Genomic DNA, 17631 nt, shown 5'->3' on the forward strand with positions numbered 1-17631 from the left:
GGAATACATGAATATACCCTTCCCAACCAGCGTTTAAAAGGGAAAGGAGGATACCTAGTCTTTAGAGTGGAAATGACTGTGTAAAGGTGTTATAGGCCTATCTTACTGGATGAAGTTTTAATCATCAACCTTAAAGGCAGACGTTCAAATGAGCTTCAGACAGAATGGTTGCTAAGCATTTTGTCTTACATGTCCTTCTGACTGCTTGGGGGGGGGGGGGGGGGAGTCTGCATGTGTGTCTTCTCTGATCACATTTATCATGTAACTTGCTAAACAACTGAGCAATTGCATTATTGTATTTCCAGATACATGTATTTTTAAACTATCTTTGTGGATAATAAAAATCCGTGGGCATGGATTCATTCTAACAGCGTATCTACATCCTTCAAATCCGCCTAGTTATTTAGCAGAAGAAATAAGTAATTATTCAGGAAATGTGCAATAAGCCAAAAGTTAGAGAAGTATTATGAAGAAAAAAAAGGATTGAGGGAGAAAAAACGAAAAGCAGCATAGGCCAAGCCGTTGAGTTGATTACGTCTCAAGTGAAAGCTGCTCTCTTTCTCTGCGCAGAGTAAGTCCTTTATCACCGTGCGGCACTGGCGTTGCCTGGAGCTATTGCTTGCCTCGAGCAAGGTGCGAGGACAGCAAACGGGATACTATCATCAAACTTGATAATAACGCTGGGTATGCCACAGCTGCGCGGTGACCCTTTGTGATGGAACCGATATCAGCTTAGATGAAATAGTGTTCCTCTTTGGTTTTAAATTATCCTGTCTATTAATTTAGTCCGAAATCAGTGTCTCTACCTCTCTCAAATATACGATTTCCTTACAAATGGTCCATTTTACTAGAGTCATTTCTCATCGTTGATTCGTAGAAAATAAAGCTGGGGGGGGGGGGGGGGGGGCTTTAAAAGATGGAGCTTCGTTCATAGTACAGTGCAGCCGAACTAAAACTGTAACAAAACATATGACACGTTTTGTCGTTATCTTTTCGAATTTTCTGGAATTGTTTACATGCCATATATTCATTCTAGAGAAACAGGCAATAGATAGACAATAGAGCGATTTACCGAATAACCTAGTTCTCTTGTGAATTCATGTCAATGGATAGATTAATGTAGGCTAAGGTTGCTGCTGTCAATTCTCAATATGATCACCAAACAAGAGGTCATGTTTATAAAGAATTAATAGATATTTTGGCGTTGACATACTTTGTTAATCCTGTCATTATGTCAATGGAAATATTATAGTCTGAAAAAAAGGTTGTTTCTGGATTAAATTTGATTTAGGCTATTCCTTTGATGTAGACAGGCCTATGCGGTTTTTTGTGTGAAAAAAAATCGAATTTATTATAATATTACTATTAGATAATTTGGCCTGATATTATTATTATTAGTAGTAGTAGTAGTAGTAGTAGCAGTGTAACGGATGTGAAATGGCTAGCTAGTTAGCGGTGTTCGCGCTAAATAAGGTTTCAATCGGCTCTGCAAGGGCCGCGGCATTTGTGGCGCGATGGGTAACGATGCTTCGTGGGTGACTGTTGTTGATGTGTGCAGAGGGTTCCTGGTTCGCGCCCGGGTATGGGCGAGGGGACGGTCTAAAGTTATGTAGTAGTAGAAGTAGTAGTAGTTGTATATCTATTGCCTTGTAGTAGTAGTAGTATTAGTAGTTGTAGTAGCAGTAGCAGTAACAGTAGGAGCCAGTAGTAGTAGCAGTAGAAGTAGTAGTTGTAGTAGTAGTAGTAGTAGTAGTAGCAGTAGTAGTAGTAGTAGTAGTAGTAGTAGTAGTAGTAGTAGTAGTAGTAGTAGTAGTAGTAGTAGCAGTAGTTGTAGTAGTAGTAGTAACAGTAGTAGTAGAAGTAGTAGTTGTAGTAGTAGTAGTAGTAGTTGTAGTAGTAACAGTAGTAGTAGTAGTTGTAGTAGTAACAGTAGTAGTAGCAGCAGCAGTAGTAGCAGTAGTTGTAGTAGTAGTAGTAGTAGTAGCAGTAGTTGTAGTAGTAGTAGTAGTAGTGTAGTAGTAACAGTAGTAGTAGTAGTAGTAGTAGTAACAGTAGTAACAGTAGTAGTAGTAGTTGTAGTAGTAGTAGTAGCAGCAGTATTTTCTTTATTTTTACCTTTATTTGTACAGGTTTATTTATTTTTCTCATTGAGATAACATCTCTTTTCCAAGAGAGATCTGGTCCAATAGCATTGTAGTAGTAATGGTAGTAGGCTGTTATTATTACACTAATGACACCAACTTCGATCAGATCATTTTAGCAAGCAGCTTTGAGTATGAGAAAGATTGTTACTTGCTCTGGTCTTAGGGTGTGTTAACATGGTGTAAGCCAGCAAGAACCTCAAAGCATGTTACGGGATCAGCATCGCTTGATGGTTTGGTACTTTACAAAAGTATTATATCTTCAGATTGTACTTGGTGCAAATGTTCGTTTGGAAAAAACAGTTTCTCAATACAAATCATTCTTAGCTGTTTCTTATGTTATGACAATATTGTAACCCAATAGCTGAGGCTCATAAAGCCAGAACTTTATATGAGGCAAATTGAAAGAATTTCGTTCATGTGTAAAAAACAGTTATCTCATTTCATTGAGTGGGATACGATTAAATTGTTTCTATTTGTAAAGCATCAATTAGATACGCAATAAAATAGACATCATTCTTCCCCACCTTTACCAAGTTCACCATCTAAGCGACCTATACAGACAAGTAGTTCTACGGGTCCCCGGAAATCTGTAACGAACGTCATGTGATCGAATGGCCAACATAATGACACAATAACTAAAGTGAACAGACTGCATGAGACCAATGAATAAATAAATACATGGATACATACATTAATAAACAAACGAATAAATAAAGTCGTTTTGGGGTATTTATGGAGCGTGAAGCCTTTTGGTTAAATGTTCGCATCATTTGCAAGGTCTAAGGTTTGATAAAAAAGAGACAGCCCTCAAAAGGCGGTTGATTGAAATGGCGTGTGTTGAGTTGACGGGAGCCAGCGAGGGACAAAGCCCCGCGAAGCCATGGCCACTCGAGCAATTATTCCTCCACGCTGAATTTGGATTAGTGCAATGGAAAGAAGCATATGTTTGGCCCGGGGCGACTGTCCCCCCGGCTGCTTTCAGAGAATGCAGGGAGAGAGAGGGGCAGAGAGACTGAAAACTAGAATATAAACTACATTAACCGAGAGGGGAAACATTAACACAATTTCAATCCCCTATTTTTGTATATTTGGGAGACACAAGCCCATGAAATTAGTCGACCTCCGCTTTTGACAGGTGAAGGCAACGATAGTAGAACAACCGTGCTGCCTATGAATTGTAATGAGCATGAGCAGTCATCACACCACTAACATTAAGATACAAAGTAAACACATGCCCAGATGCTATCCTTCTCTCTAAAAATGACACCATATAAACATGATATTATGTTAACCTTACCGAACCATAATCAAATATAATTTAGGCCTAGCCACATACTAGGCTAGTATTAGTCTGATAACAACTATGTTAATGTTTATAAGCCAAGATACTGCCATCTAGTTGAAATATTGTCTTTTGATGTTAAATTCGTTTTCTCACTGACAATTTTGTGAACATAAATGAATTGGAAAATCTAACTATGGGTAAATGCTGAGATTTTTTTCATTTGCATTAAGTAATACATATGTGGCGTGGCCTGTGCACATACCAATAGGCCTAAAGTAAAACGAAACTTTTGAGACATTGGGCCTATATCTCTAGGCTTTGTTTGTATGTGCGTGCGTGCCTGCGTGCGTGCGTGGCTGTGTGCGCATGTGTGTGGTCCCAAAGTTGTCGCCTCAATAATCATCAAACACCTATCCTAATTTCTGAATGACCCATATTGCGTTGGAAATAACGTATTTTCCACTTACTCAGAAGTCATTTTGTTTATTCAAAGTCAGTTAATGTTTTCTAATCGATTAGCTGATGTCTCAAGTAATCAAGAACGATTTGTTGGAGTCCATGACCTTTCGTGGCTTTTGAGGCCCGGCTCGCACAGTGGGGTGAGGTAAGTGGAGAGGGGTGTTGAGACCGAAATGACCGTCAGACTTGACGACAATTAGCCATTTTGCGCTTCATTGCAAACATAGAGTAACATAATTCGATTGCACCGGTCCCCGTTTCATAAGTCATTTGAGTGAACCCTATATGCATACAACACATTTGTATCTAGCCTAAAGGCTAGGCTACTTGTCGAGTGACCTGCAGTTTGGAATTCGTAGTTAACAAGATATAAAGAAATTGGCAATTTGATGAAACAGATGTGTCCATACAGGAACTATAGTAAATGAAAATATATAAACACATTTGTACATGGTAAACTCTCCAAATATTGTATATACATTGTTTGCATGTTGCAGATGGAATGTTATACTATGTGCACGCTTGACACAACAGGTTTTCAGTTCAGAGGTCAATATGACGACCATCGAGGTTCCTTGTGTAGGCTATACAACACATGGCAAAGCAGTACAGCGTATCATCGTTATGGAAACTGGTTCAAAGCCATAGTTGCACTTGATACATTACGTTTGTTGATCTGATGCAAATACATTCAAATTGGTGTTTGAATGGTCGATTAAATACATTCTGTTATTTCATGCATTAAAACTGGAATCGAAAAGGAATGGACTCAGCACCGAAAATCAAACAATAGCTATGGCCACTAATAACAGTCTTTAGTCTATTGCAAAATCTGCCATCGCAAAGTATTCTACTGTCATGAAAGATGGCCTATGTAAATGACATGTTTGTATCAACGTAAACAAACGAAATAAATATATACATATTATTTTTAACAACACTTTTTAAAGAAATGGGGGCAATGGTATTTCCTGTATCATTGATAGAAAACAGAAGACAGTAGTGTTAGCTCAGCAATAACTCCCAACAACATCTCAACAAAATAGTTTCCGAATTACAGTCCGATAAACGTGCCTGTGGAGTGTAGTTTATGCGTGCCTGAGAGCAAGCATGCATGCGCGCGTTGTATTTCTGCATATTCGTGTATAGCCTATGCAATCAAGAGTGCATGGGAATATCTGATCAATATATTTATATATATTTTACCATTTAAGCTATTTAATAACAACTCGGGAACAGTACACAGTGAACACACGTATTAATTATTATAGTGGAATCAAGTGTAATTGATGTAGTTGAAACCAGGGGTTACAGATTGAATTAGACAAATTCAGTTGGGTATTGCTGACTGCCTGTAAAATTTGCAGGCCTCTTCGTTGTTGTAAATGACTTTAGCTCTAAGACATTATGTCAAACTAGTTCTACCTGTTTATGATCAAATTATGGCAACATTTGTGTTAAAACGTATAGGCCTATGTAAATGACATGTTTGTATCAACGTAAACAAACGAAATAAATATATACATATTATTTTTAACAACACTTTTTAAAGAAATGGGGGCAATGGTATTTCCTGTATCATTGATAGACAGGCTTGTGGCCTATAGCTTTCGACAGCAGCCATTGTGATAGATATTTAGGCTATAATGCGTTCGTTTCGCTCTCAAAAACTGTTTTCATTTATTAAATAACATTAGCATTAATGACACACGTAAGGGGCTTCCTAATACAAATGCATAAATAAGCATACGATTGTTTTCCTTGTGACTATTTTTCTACGGATGGAGCAGCCGGGTATTCCTCTTTATGAGTGAGCTATTGTGCCTGGGGTTAGGATCCCACACACAATCTGAGATGCAGCCAACAAAAACAGCCCTGACAGACCATGGCTCGCTTCACCTGCCACAGCACTGCATCGCAATTATGCCAAGGACGTGTACAGTTAGGCTTCATTCACCTTATTTGAAAACAGACTGTCTGGGTTAGAGAAAGAGAAGACGAAGCTAGAACGCTCTAGACTAGAACGTGACAGTGAAAAGGAGATCTAGAGCACAGACATAGCATATTCATATACATCCACAGACTCTGCTCCATGCATCAATATATTGATTTCGAGGTGCATGCCATCAATATACAATCCAAACTATTTGAATTAGGTTATGTAATGCAATGTTCCCATGGCCTTTTTGCACGTAAAACAAGGCTACATCTGGTGTATTAGCAGTAGCACACGTGATCATTTGCATGGATATGACTTATACATAGCCCTATGGGCTATAAGGTGTGACCAAATATAACAGATATCCACATTCCGACTTATTTGCCATATCAATTAACTTAATGCAGTTGAAATACGTTATATTCCAACTGGACGCTGTCAAACAACACCGATAATTACAGACAGCCTAGTAGTAAAAAATATATATTTGATGCATATCTTAAAACAAACAAAAAAAACAGAGTGGTAGGGAATGGCAAGTGTAATAACCTTCAACACAGCCGTGTACATCTCACTGATTTTAAACAACGGTTTCGCTTGAGGGCTGGCGCTTCACACACGCATCAAACACCAATGTATTCATTGTTTTCTGTGTCATTTGGCAGGGTAAAAAGCTCCGCTGCGGTTTTGAATGATCCTGTGCTATGAACTATGAGTTGAAAGTATATGTGCTTTTTTATTTTTACTATAGCCTACTTGAGGGAAACAATGGGTTCAGCTGCTTATTGCAAGGAACAATTGTCAGGGGACAGTTAAACGCAATTACTGTAACCGGGCTGAATAAAAAAAAATGCCAAGAACGAAAATACACCCGGGCGTATATCAACCACCGAATAAAATCATTAAAAGATATGAATACAAATCGACATGAAGCGTATCAAATATTTATTTTTTTCTGGGCAACAAAGGACTATAATACATTGACAGGCATGGGAACTATTGCCAGCAGAGGTCTATACAATACAGCTAAAACCGCCTCCAATTTGGACATACAAGATATCAGGTGGTCCCAAATGTTTTGAATTTCTTTGAACATGAAAAAAAAAATCTAAAGACAATATCCATTTATTGCTTTTATGGTGCTTCAAGGGAAGAACAAGAGGTGAGACGTATTCTGATTGGCACAACACATAAAATCTTGTATTAAAACAAGAAAGTAGAAACACAAAAGAGTTCTTATCAGGATATCGCGTATGCTCTTTTCAACAACAAAAAAAACCCGGAATAGAATAAGGATGATAGAGAGAAATGGAGGTTTATTTCTATTACATTTGTTCACTTGCTTCAATGTCGCCTCAACATGCTACAAGAGGGCTGAATTGAAATATCCCAGAGAAAAAAAATACCCCAAACTTCTGTTTTCTAAGAACCATAAAACCACATGAAGAACTAACCGAATATTTAAACCCACTAAAACAGGAGGCAACAGATAAATAAAAAATAAGTTTCAACAGACGCACCATATTTACAATTCCCATTAAATTACAGATAAATAAATATATACATACATGAACACAGATTCCCTTATATAACCGTGAATCGTGTTGAAAGTTCAAGTTGGTCATTTGGAGTGAGAGTCTGCAACTGAAGTCATGACATGTAAATGTGGATTTTTCAAAGTTTATTATTCACAATACTGATAATAATTCATCCTCTTTTAGCCTCTTTTTTTGTCATACGGCTACAATCGTAAATTGAGATATAATGGTCGCTGGATTTCAATCCGTTGCAGCTCATAAAAGGAGGGAGCAGGCCTACATAAAAAGTCCTCCATGTGGCAAAGACCTTTCTCTCTCTGGAGCTGTGAATTATGGTGGGCATCTTGCACGTCGCTTTCCGAAAATCCAAAGTTGAATGATAGTAAAAACAAACATGTAAAATCATTGCGAGATCAGGAAGTTGCCCGTTTACTTGATCAATAGTATCTATATGTATTTATAATATTTATATTGGGCTTTCAGGTGAGAATCACTTTCTGTGCTTCTCGTCTTTGTCTCCGCCTTTAGTGCCGCTGTCTGAGTGACTATTGTTGTTCAGGTACATTTTGTCCATGGCTTTAATCGCCTCCGTCAGATAGTTCTGGAGAGCGGTGAGGGCCGCGCACATGGCCGGGGTCCCGAATCCGTGAGAAATGAGACTGAAATGGGTCAAGCAACTCTGAATCCCTGGCTCAAGTATAGGTTGTGGTCGAGAATTCCCCAAGGGAGTACGGTCCTGGGAAAGCAGGTCTGTGAACTCTTTGCATATTTGCCTAAAAGGGGAGACAATATATGTGTTAATTACAATCATAATGCCAGTCTGCCCCTAATATAAATTCAGTATACAAGAGTTGTCCAAAAATCCTATTAATTTGATAGAATTTATATAGTTGTTAGCACAACATATTTGCTCAAAGTGACGTAGGCTATAGGCTACGTGTGATAGGCCTATTGTAGTGTCGAAATGTTTTAATGCAGTGGGGAAAGGTTATGTTGGCGTAGAACCAGCTATGTGTCAATGCAAACGCAATCACAGCAAACAAAATGGTTGCATGTGGATGAGGCCTGCTCAATAGACCGACCAATGACAGTACACTCCAGTTTGGATAGGCTAATACAGGCCGATTCGTCCACGTGTTTTATTTCATGCTTACGCACCATGATAAACATGTTTGGCATGAATCAAATGAAAAAGAGAGTTGGGATTTTAAATTCAGTTAGTTGACAGGGTGAAATTCCAAAAGGGTTTGTTCATTTGAGCATTTTGTCGCGTGCATAACATCACGTGATGACTTATCCGGCGCATTAGAAGCTCAAATATTTTGACGTTAGTCGATTAATTTGTATCCAATAATTTTTGTTGGTCAGTTGTAATGTGTCACATTCATTCAGAATGCAATTAATTAGTGGAAAAGAATACTACAATGTAACCCAAATATCAATGCCAAAAATGTAACACTAGAAATCCATGTGAAACCTATCAAAAAGCCTTCAACAAACGACCATCCATTTGAGTTTGTGTTTGCAAACACTGTCGATGTAAACATGAGAATGACTTGAAAACATTTTTTGGGACATACGAAATGTGATAACATAACACTTACTTCGTTGCCAATAACATGTTTTTTCTTTGGACGTGTTCGTTTGGGTCGGAATGCTGGCGGTTTGTATATTCCGCTACTGCCTTGGCTGGAAACTCAGTCTCGCATACATAACCAAAATCTCTGGCAAGATGCACTGCTTCGCCTAAGAAGGAAATAATGGATTGAGTGTATAATATATTGCTCTGAATTGGTGACATCAAATATAGACCAATTAACACTTCCACTTAACAGATGATGAATTTAATGAACGTCTTCGGCCAAAGAGAAGGCATTATTATCGTATCCATGTCCAAAGCAGTAGGCTATATAGCACCTGTAGCATTCCTTCTTTCACATTATGGAACAAAATTCTATGTTATTAATAATACAAGTCAGGCACCATACGTCCTTTTGAGAGAAGAGTTCACTACCAGGGAAACAGTACAACAATGTTATAAATAGCGTCATTGCACAACACCATGACATCGATTAGACATCCCTAAACATTATTGAAAGTCCATACGATAATGCAACATAGGAAAGCAATTTTAAAAGGCTATATACGTAAATCTCGCTCCGACATATTTTAGCTTTGAGAATTATAGGTTCATTCCATTGAGGTCAGCCTTTTTTGTTGATTTTGGTTTTCATTTCCTGAAACAGTTGGGTTTTTACTGCGGGGCTTCCTGACATAAATCTCAACTCCAGAAGAACGCATGCGCGCCAATTATCGTCAAAGCTCATGTCCAGTAAACTCCTTTTTGTCGTTTCCATAAAATGGAGCGGATCATAAACAATAACAGCACTTCAGAAAAAAGCATAGTCTTTTCACTAAATAACCGAGAGCCTTCATACCCCCCACCCCCCTTATCGCAAAGAATCATACATTTGTTCAGCCTCATTACCATACAGCACCAAATTTCAATGAAGCACAATGAATATTGCATTCACTCTTCGGCTGTAATGATTAAGAGGAACCAATGAACCATCCCATGCTTTCACCTTTAAAACCCACAGCTTACCAAATACCACCGCGATGAATAATAACGGCTCAACTTTGCAAGCAACATTTCTTTATTCAATAGCCAATGCCATGATCACAGTACACCGTAAATGACTCATTTATATTATTTAATAGGCTCACAACATATAGTTCCGCCATAGGTCAGTTCCACTTCCATCACAGAGAAAGAACGAGCCCAGTGTAAATAATAGGTGACCAGTAGCTGTAGCCTAGTAGTAGCCTTGGCCTACTAGAATTCTTACTACTAGCCTACTAGTACTAGCTTAATAATAATAAACGCCTTATAACACTGATCATGATAACAAGCCACTAAAATAAATCAATATAATAAATCAATCGATCCACTTCTGCCAGAGGTGAAACAGCTCCACACTCCCGCTAGACAATAAATAAGCAAATGCCCATAAGCCGGCTTCAACAGCGAGCCTAATTCATCTGGCACAAACTAGGCCAGCAAGGCTAACCGACTCCTACCTCCAATGTAGTAGCCTAGCCTTAGGCCCATGCACTTTTACAAAGAGAGGATTGCACACAGGTAGGCTAAATACACAGGCCAATGTTGCGTAAAGCCTCTAGAATAATTACCATCATCATCATTTCACTCAAAAATGCACAGATATCCTTCATGCATTATTGGTTTGCAAGGCCGGCCCAAATTACACTAACGTACTGATTTCGAATGTTCCCCCTGAAACCGTTCAAAGCACCTGCTATCGCCGGAACCGGAATTCAGATAATTTACAATGCAATTTACCTTCAACTAGTGACGTCAGCAGGGTAACGTTTGCAGCCTTGCGTCTACCTGCAGGTAGATTTAATCCAATTTTATCCAATTTCTCTCTGAGGGACCTTCCGCCATTCTTAGACTTGGCTCTGTAACAAGAAAGTAAAAATAGCTTGTATGAATAGGCTAATTTATAAAATATTTTTTCAACACTCAATTGGACACACTATCTGATCCAAAAAGGGTTGAATGAATATTATTTAATCAAAGAGATAACTATCTATTTGGCATCGTATTTCTTTCATGTGCTTCTGTAACTATATATCGGTGTCTATAGGCCTGTTTGCGTGTCAATATAGGCTATGCATTGTCAACTCACTGAAACGGATTTATTTGAGTAAATACACAATATACAGCCAAAATACTGCCTTTGCGTCTAGCTTAGAATCAATAGACCGAACATTACAGTAGTTTACTTTTGGTGTAGGCCTATGTGATGTGCTTAAACATGTGTTAGAGGGTTGAGGGTAAGGCCAACAGGCCTACATTCATTTGTGGGCTACATTGCGAGAAAACAAATTCAGTGTGTGCGTAAAGTTAATATGGAATTTAACAGTCTGCCGTTAAGGCTGTTTTAAAAGCAGGAGGTGTCACGCTTGGTCGATTTAAATTATTCGTGGAATAAAAAATTAGAAGAGACATTAAAGTCCGGCTCACCTTCTCAGCACCCCGCCCAGCAGTGACGCGTTGAGGCACTCAGGCGGCGAGAGGCGTCTCTGCACTTCCGCCACCGTGACCTTGTACTTTGATGTGGAGCTAAGCAGAGACAATCGACCCGGAACAGAGCAGAACACTTCGTTGGGGTTTACCACACCGCCAAAAAGACCGTCCTTATTTATCCCAATGGTGGAGACATTGTTGTTCTTTGATAAAGAAACTGGACCTAGGGAACACAAAGACCAAGTTCAGTAAATCTCATTCAATGTAGACCCTTAACCATATCAGATCAATATCAAACGCAGTGTGTGTGCAGAGGTCTACACAAAATTCAAACAATGGGCATAGGGTAGGCTATGACAGGCCAAATCATAATGATAATATTAACACGAATCATAACACATTATATAAACAGACCTAATAATAATATTAATAATAATATATGTATTGTTTTCTTGTTGGTGTTATTAGGCATCTGCACAAAGGGCTAACCATTGCTAAAAACTATTTTATCGTATTTTAAGGCTTTGTTATAGGCCTATAAACCCTATATTTGTTTAGGATGGGCTATATATTACGTTTGACCTCTGAAACATTGTACATTTCTGCAGACACACGCGCACTCTCTATGTTGCAAATGTACATCACACACACATCACGCTGAGAGAAGCTGATTTTCAAATATCCATGGTCCCCCTCAAAAATACATTCGTGCGTGTGATTTCTCTTTGCAGGGTTTACCGTTTTGTGTGCAGGAACCGGAGACAAAGGGACTAGCCTTTTGGATAGATCACTTGTGACATTAAGAGCTCAGGGGAGGCTAATAGAGACAATAGAAGCTAAACGAACTCTTGAGATTACTAATATAAGAGCCAATTATCATGCTGACGCGGAAAGAGCATGTCTCAAGATTCATCCTCAGCGCAACTAATTTGACTTGACAAAAGACTCTACATGGCGAGAGGAGTAACATTCAACCTGACCATGAAGTAGGTCTCAGACGCCCGAAATGGTCTTATAGTATAGGAGAAAACATTTCAATCCACACGCAATTTTGCTAGGCCCATCTATATAATGCAACCCTGAACGCATTATTCCACAAACAACCGCAGCTATGTAAAACATTGATGGCATTGGACTCTATAAATGGTTTAGAGACCTTGCCTATTTTTGCAGGTTGAGATTTGTTCCACCTTGATGCAGGATCTGGTATCATCTTGATACTGAATACATACAGCATTAACAACTGCCATGTTAGATTTGCTCCTGCGGTGCAAAGAGAACTACTCACTGGACACAGACGTCGCTTCAACCTCTAGTTTTCATTTACATTTGGCTGCGTTGTCATCTAACGTGAATTCAACGTGAAATCAACATTTAAAAAGTCATTGGATTTAGATTCAAAGTTGGGTAAAAAAAAATACACATATCATATATGTAATATATGTAATATATGTAATATATATAATATATATTATGTTGATTACATCTTCTGTTGATTACTTTTTTCAAATATTATCAATTTTCCACGTTGACATCATCGCATAGATTTTTTGGGTTGAAATGACGTGGACAGTGTTTAGCCTATAGGCCTATATATGACATCGAGCGAAAAGGATGCGACACATTAAAACCTATAGGATACAGCATAACCTATATAGGGCATATTCGCATCTGACTACTTTGAAATGCTGACATTGGCCTTCATTGATTAAACATGTGCAGTTAGTTTGATGCACTCGAGCTCACGTATTAAAAAACACTGCGCATTAATCCATTTGGTTCAGTGAAGCCTTTAGCTACCGCACCGAGCTCCCGAGCAGAGTGGTGGACTGGTGTGGTGTTCAGCTTGTGCAAACAGGCATGGCATCTCAAAGGAAACTGCTTACCTTTTTTAATTACAGTCTGGTCTGGGATGTGAATTCCTTGATCCTCAATATGCTGCAACACACAGATGCACAAACACTATTTAATAAAGAATACAATGGAATTAATCTTACATGTCATGCTGTTTGCAAAAGGCTGGCGTGTAGCCCACAATCAGACAATATGGGGGGCCTATAGGTTACCTGTTATTATTTTCAATAAAGGGGAAGGGAAGGGTTATTGTCTATAGCTGTTGGGCAGGGTGCGTCGTGCACACCAGACTTAAATAACGCCTCAATAATCGTGACCTGATTCCATCCACAGATTGGCTACTTACGAATAAATATTAATTATATTAGGAATAACTGTGTTATTACAAGCCGTGCACGCTAATTAGTGATTAGGCCATTGTTTTCAATAAAACAAAACGATTCCTCACTATAGATAGACCCTTTACTCATTCCATTTCTTCGTATTACCCGCTGAGCGATGGAACTTCATCTAAAACATGGTGCTCAGTTAATGTGTAAAACTCCCGAGTGGACTATTGTATTATTATAGCTCACAGACCCCCACTCGTATCCGGACTTGAACGAGTCTTTTCAATGAGCACAATTCAATTAAATATGAAGGGAGGATATCCAGAATCACGTCAAAAAAATGACAGGGTATATGAATCAACAATCGTGGTATACCATCCATTTTGTGAGAGGGGTTTGAGATCAAATTATAGTCCTCAGAGCTGCAGTTTAGATCTGTTTAGTTTAGGGTAAGTGTTATTTATAACACTATATATATTTTCAGTGGAGGGAGGGGGTAAACAAATTATCTCTAATAAGGCTAATAACGTGCAAACACAGCTAGAAAATATAGACTGAATAATCCAGGCCTGTATAACATGTTTGACTCGAAGGCGTTTGTAAAATCAAATACATTCGTACAAAAGTCCTCTGTCAATTAAATTCAATGAAGGGCATAATCTTTTGCTATTTCTACATTTATAAAATTGAGTCATAAAATGTAGGCCTTAACATTTAATACAGAGCTGCCAATTTACAGCAGCAAACTTTAATAGAAGGCTAAGCGTGTAATAATAATGTATAAATCGTAATTATAAAATAATAATAACAATTATTATGATTATCATATCAATAATGTGAAAGTAATAATGTAATAGTAATAATAATATAATTACCAAATAATGCTGAATTACCTGAACATCTTCTAAAGAGTGATGTATTCCATGGATTGGGATAGAATCTGAGAGTCCCGTATCGAGTCCGTGGCCCGACGGCAGGAGCACTTCTCTCCGGTACTCTCTACAGAGCTGATGGGGCAGGCCGCGGTGCTGGTGCAGCAAAGTGCTCTCCTGACTCTGCCTCTGGCCCGGCCAGCCAGGGTGCTGTGGCTGCGGCTGAGCATGCAGGGAGTTGAGGGAGTAGGGGTCGTTGACGTGCGAGTAGGGGTCCTGAGACTGGGAGTAGATGGGCTGGTAGGGTGGGGGGAAGTACGGTGGCTGGAAGTCGGAGTTTGGGGTATGGGAGAGCGGAGGAGCACTATACGGAGACTGGCCCACGCCTCCCAGCTGAGGTAGTCTGGCTGTCCCATTGCTGGTACCGTCGTGACGATCCTGCAGGAAAAAGGAATCGTAGAAATTAAACCTATACACCAACCCTCCATTTTACCCGTTTTCACAGGGACTTTTATGGACTGTCACCTACAATCAGGCCTATTGCGTGTGTATCCAAATTTGTTGGTTGACATTAAATAAACTATGGGCAATAATGAATTAAATCAGATCCCTGTTGAACGGATTAATAATATCCTAATAATAATGCTAGTAATACTAATGATACCAATAATAACAGTGATAATTACTGTAGGCCAATAATACATTCGTATTGGATCGTTTTCGGAAAATAAATAAATGAATAGGCCTACAGTTGAAATATTTCGATACGGATGTAAAATGTGAGATATTTGTTTGGCTTAAATTGTCTGGATGCTATCTTAGCAAAACAATTTGATTAAATAAATGCAACAATCGGAGTCTGAATGCAGCATGAAGTATAGGCCTATCTCAGTCTTTGCCGAGGAGTCCAACTTACCATCGCGGAAAAGCTGTGCACTAACATCTGCGAAGATTTTCGAGCGATTCAAAATGTATTTTTCTGAATAAAAACGTTGACAAATCAACGAAAATGTACGAGCAAACAAAATAAAGCCAGCAACAACACTATTGAAAGATCACGTAGCCCAATGTTCAGATAAGCATCAGCGAAGAACGATAATCCATCAGAATTTGATTAAATTCCCACTATCCTTCATTCGATTCTAAAATGCAGTGTTTGGTCTTGCGGATTTATGTTTAAAGTTTCCTGTATCCCTGTTCCCCCGTCTGGCTCTATCACTGCTGTTCCTTCGCTTGAGCTCTATTAGCAAAGAGCTGCTTCTTCCCTTGGACTCCTAATAGCAGATATTCATGACTATTAATATTAGGCTACACGAATTCTTAATAAGGGTAGAATGGTCGGAAATCGAGCGTGAAGCAAGGAACCAACTCAAGGCAGAGTCTGCACTAAATGACGTCCATTGAATGAGGAATCAGTATATCTAATCAGAGATGAGGAGAGAAAGAGGGAGTGAGTGAGGAGGGGAGAGAGAGCGGGAGACAAAAAGAGGGAGATTCTCTTGCGTCTGACGAATCAGAGAGAGGAGGGGAGGGGTTTAAAAGGTTCGAGGGCAAACAAAAGTGAAAGAAAGACAGAAAGAAGGGGTGACCAGAGAGAGAGAGAGAGGAAGACCCATGGAAAGAAACAATGTGCACCTCTGATTCGTGTGAAAATCCAGCAAACGCTGAGGGCATCTCGGCTGGCACATTTGTACTGTTCAGAGGGCGGTTGTCTGCTCGCCTTTGTTTTCCAATTCAGATTCTGACGCCTCGCGTTCCATGGCCCTTCCCGAATATCTCAAATGAATGAATCCTCGGTTATTCGACTTCAAACTACGCCATCCAAGCTAACTTTAACTTGGAACAAATATATTACAAAGTTCTCAAACGGTTACGCACCTCACAAGCTTATGAAATGTACTTTCCCCTACTAACCTATTTGCACGCGACCGTTTTGACAAAACAGCGAAAGAGTCCCCTTTATGAAAACACCGTGTAGTTAACACTGATTTCTATTAACAGAAACAGGTATGTTACCCGTAAATTAAACTGGGTTTGAGATAATCACAAATTCAAGCCCAGCGTTTCTTCTCCAGACCCGGGCAAAAACATGTTCAACTGGATTCACCGCTCCTAAACAACTGCCTGATATGACTGCTAAACTTTCTGTGTGTGCTATAATAACAACCACTCAGCCTGTGCACGAGCTAAGGGCTTGAAATGCACCGACTTCTTTCATAAGAATATTAGGGATAGGCATCCCATAATTTAATCTATATTTAAACACATTATTATAAACAAACTTTTTTCGATGATAGTTAGAAAATGCATGTTGAGTATGTCTCCCTAAGTACATTATCGTACATTAAATGTATAGGCCTACATTTTACTCATTGTTCAGCAATGATTTTTGATAAATCCTATTAAACGCAATTTCGTAAAAAATTATATAAACCTTTTTGTCTCTGTTATTGCCTGTGCATCAGGTTTGACAAGTATTAATCTACTTCCTTGCTTTGAAAATGTATGATTATGATTATTAATATGACTGTTATGGTGATGATGATATTTATTACAATATTTGAGTTATAAATATTGAAACTGCAAAATGTATATTTTTACACAATAAAAACTGTAATGAGTCTATTTCAAACTAGAAACATATCGAACATATGAAATAAACCAGTATGCATTTTAATATCCTTCAGTTGAATTAAATGTTTCCTGACAAATGTCAAAACAATTCCAGATTTTGACGAAATACAAATAAAACTGCACGCCATTAATGACATGAAAACGTCAATGAATCAAATATGAGCCTCTTACCTCGTAATCTTCATATTTTATATTGTCAGTTAATTTCCAAAGCATTTTCATGGGTTATGGTGGGTCTTGAGAGCGCCTCTCCTTGTTCTACACAGTGAATTGTGCTCTAGCTGAAACTATTTTAGGTGAACTTGGCTGTCTGCGCTCTGAGATCTCCCTCTAATGGTGGAAGTAAAAGGCTCGCGCACCACTGTACTAACATTCGCATTCCCTCATTAGCATATCAACAGCCGCTTGATTCCATCTGCCCAACACCAATGGACAACACAGGTAAAACTGGAGATAGACTACACATGTATTTACTTCTCCCACATCCAATGACAATATACAGCACGAACTGAGCGTAAGCATTAAA

General features: G+C 38.8%; 1 protein-coding gene across 4 annotated transcripts; it reads right to left on the bottom strand.

Annotated features, from left to right (window-relative positions):
* Nucleotides 1-6757: 6757 nt before the first annotated feature.
* LOC139420177 (transcription factor AP-2-alpha-like) lies at nucleotides 6758-17364 on the bottom strand. Of its 4 annotated transcripts, none has more exons than XM_071169962.1 (7): nucleotides 17277-17364; nucleotides 14493-14909; nucleotides 13303-13354; nucleotides 11414-11639; nucleotides 10727-10845; nucleotides 8970-9111; nucleotides 6758-8138 (listed from the first exon to the last, which is right to left on the bottom strand). In XM_071169962.1, exons 1-7 carry the CDS (start codon nucleotides 17325-17327, stop codon nucleotides 7856-7858), a joined length of 1290 nt encoding a protein of 429 aa, XP_071026063.1. In that variant the 5' UTR covers nucleotides 17328-17364; the 3' UTR covers nucleotides 6758-7855. The 4 variants fall into 4 exon arrangements, with proteins under 4 accessions (XP_071026063.1, XP_071026062.1, XP_071026065.1 ...); XM_071169961.1 differs by having other exon boundaries at nucleotides 14475-14909; XM_071169964.1 differs by lacking the exon at nucleotides 17277-17364 and adding an exon at nucleotides 15388-15896.
* Between the last annotated feature and the right edge of the window lie 267 nt (nucleotides 17365-17631).

This window comes from Oncorhynchus clarkii, chromosome 11 (assembly GCF_045791955.1).
Source record: "Oncorhynchus clarkii lewisi isolate Uvic-CL-2024 chromosome 11, UVic_Ocla_1.0, whole genome shotgun sequence".
Classification (NCBI taxonomy): Eukaryota; Metazoa; Chordata; class Actinopteri; order Salmoniformes; family Salmonidae; genus Oncorhynchus; species Oncorhynchus clarkii.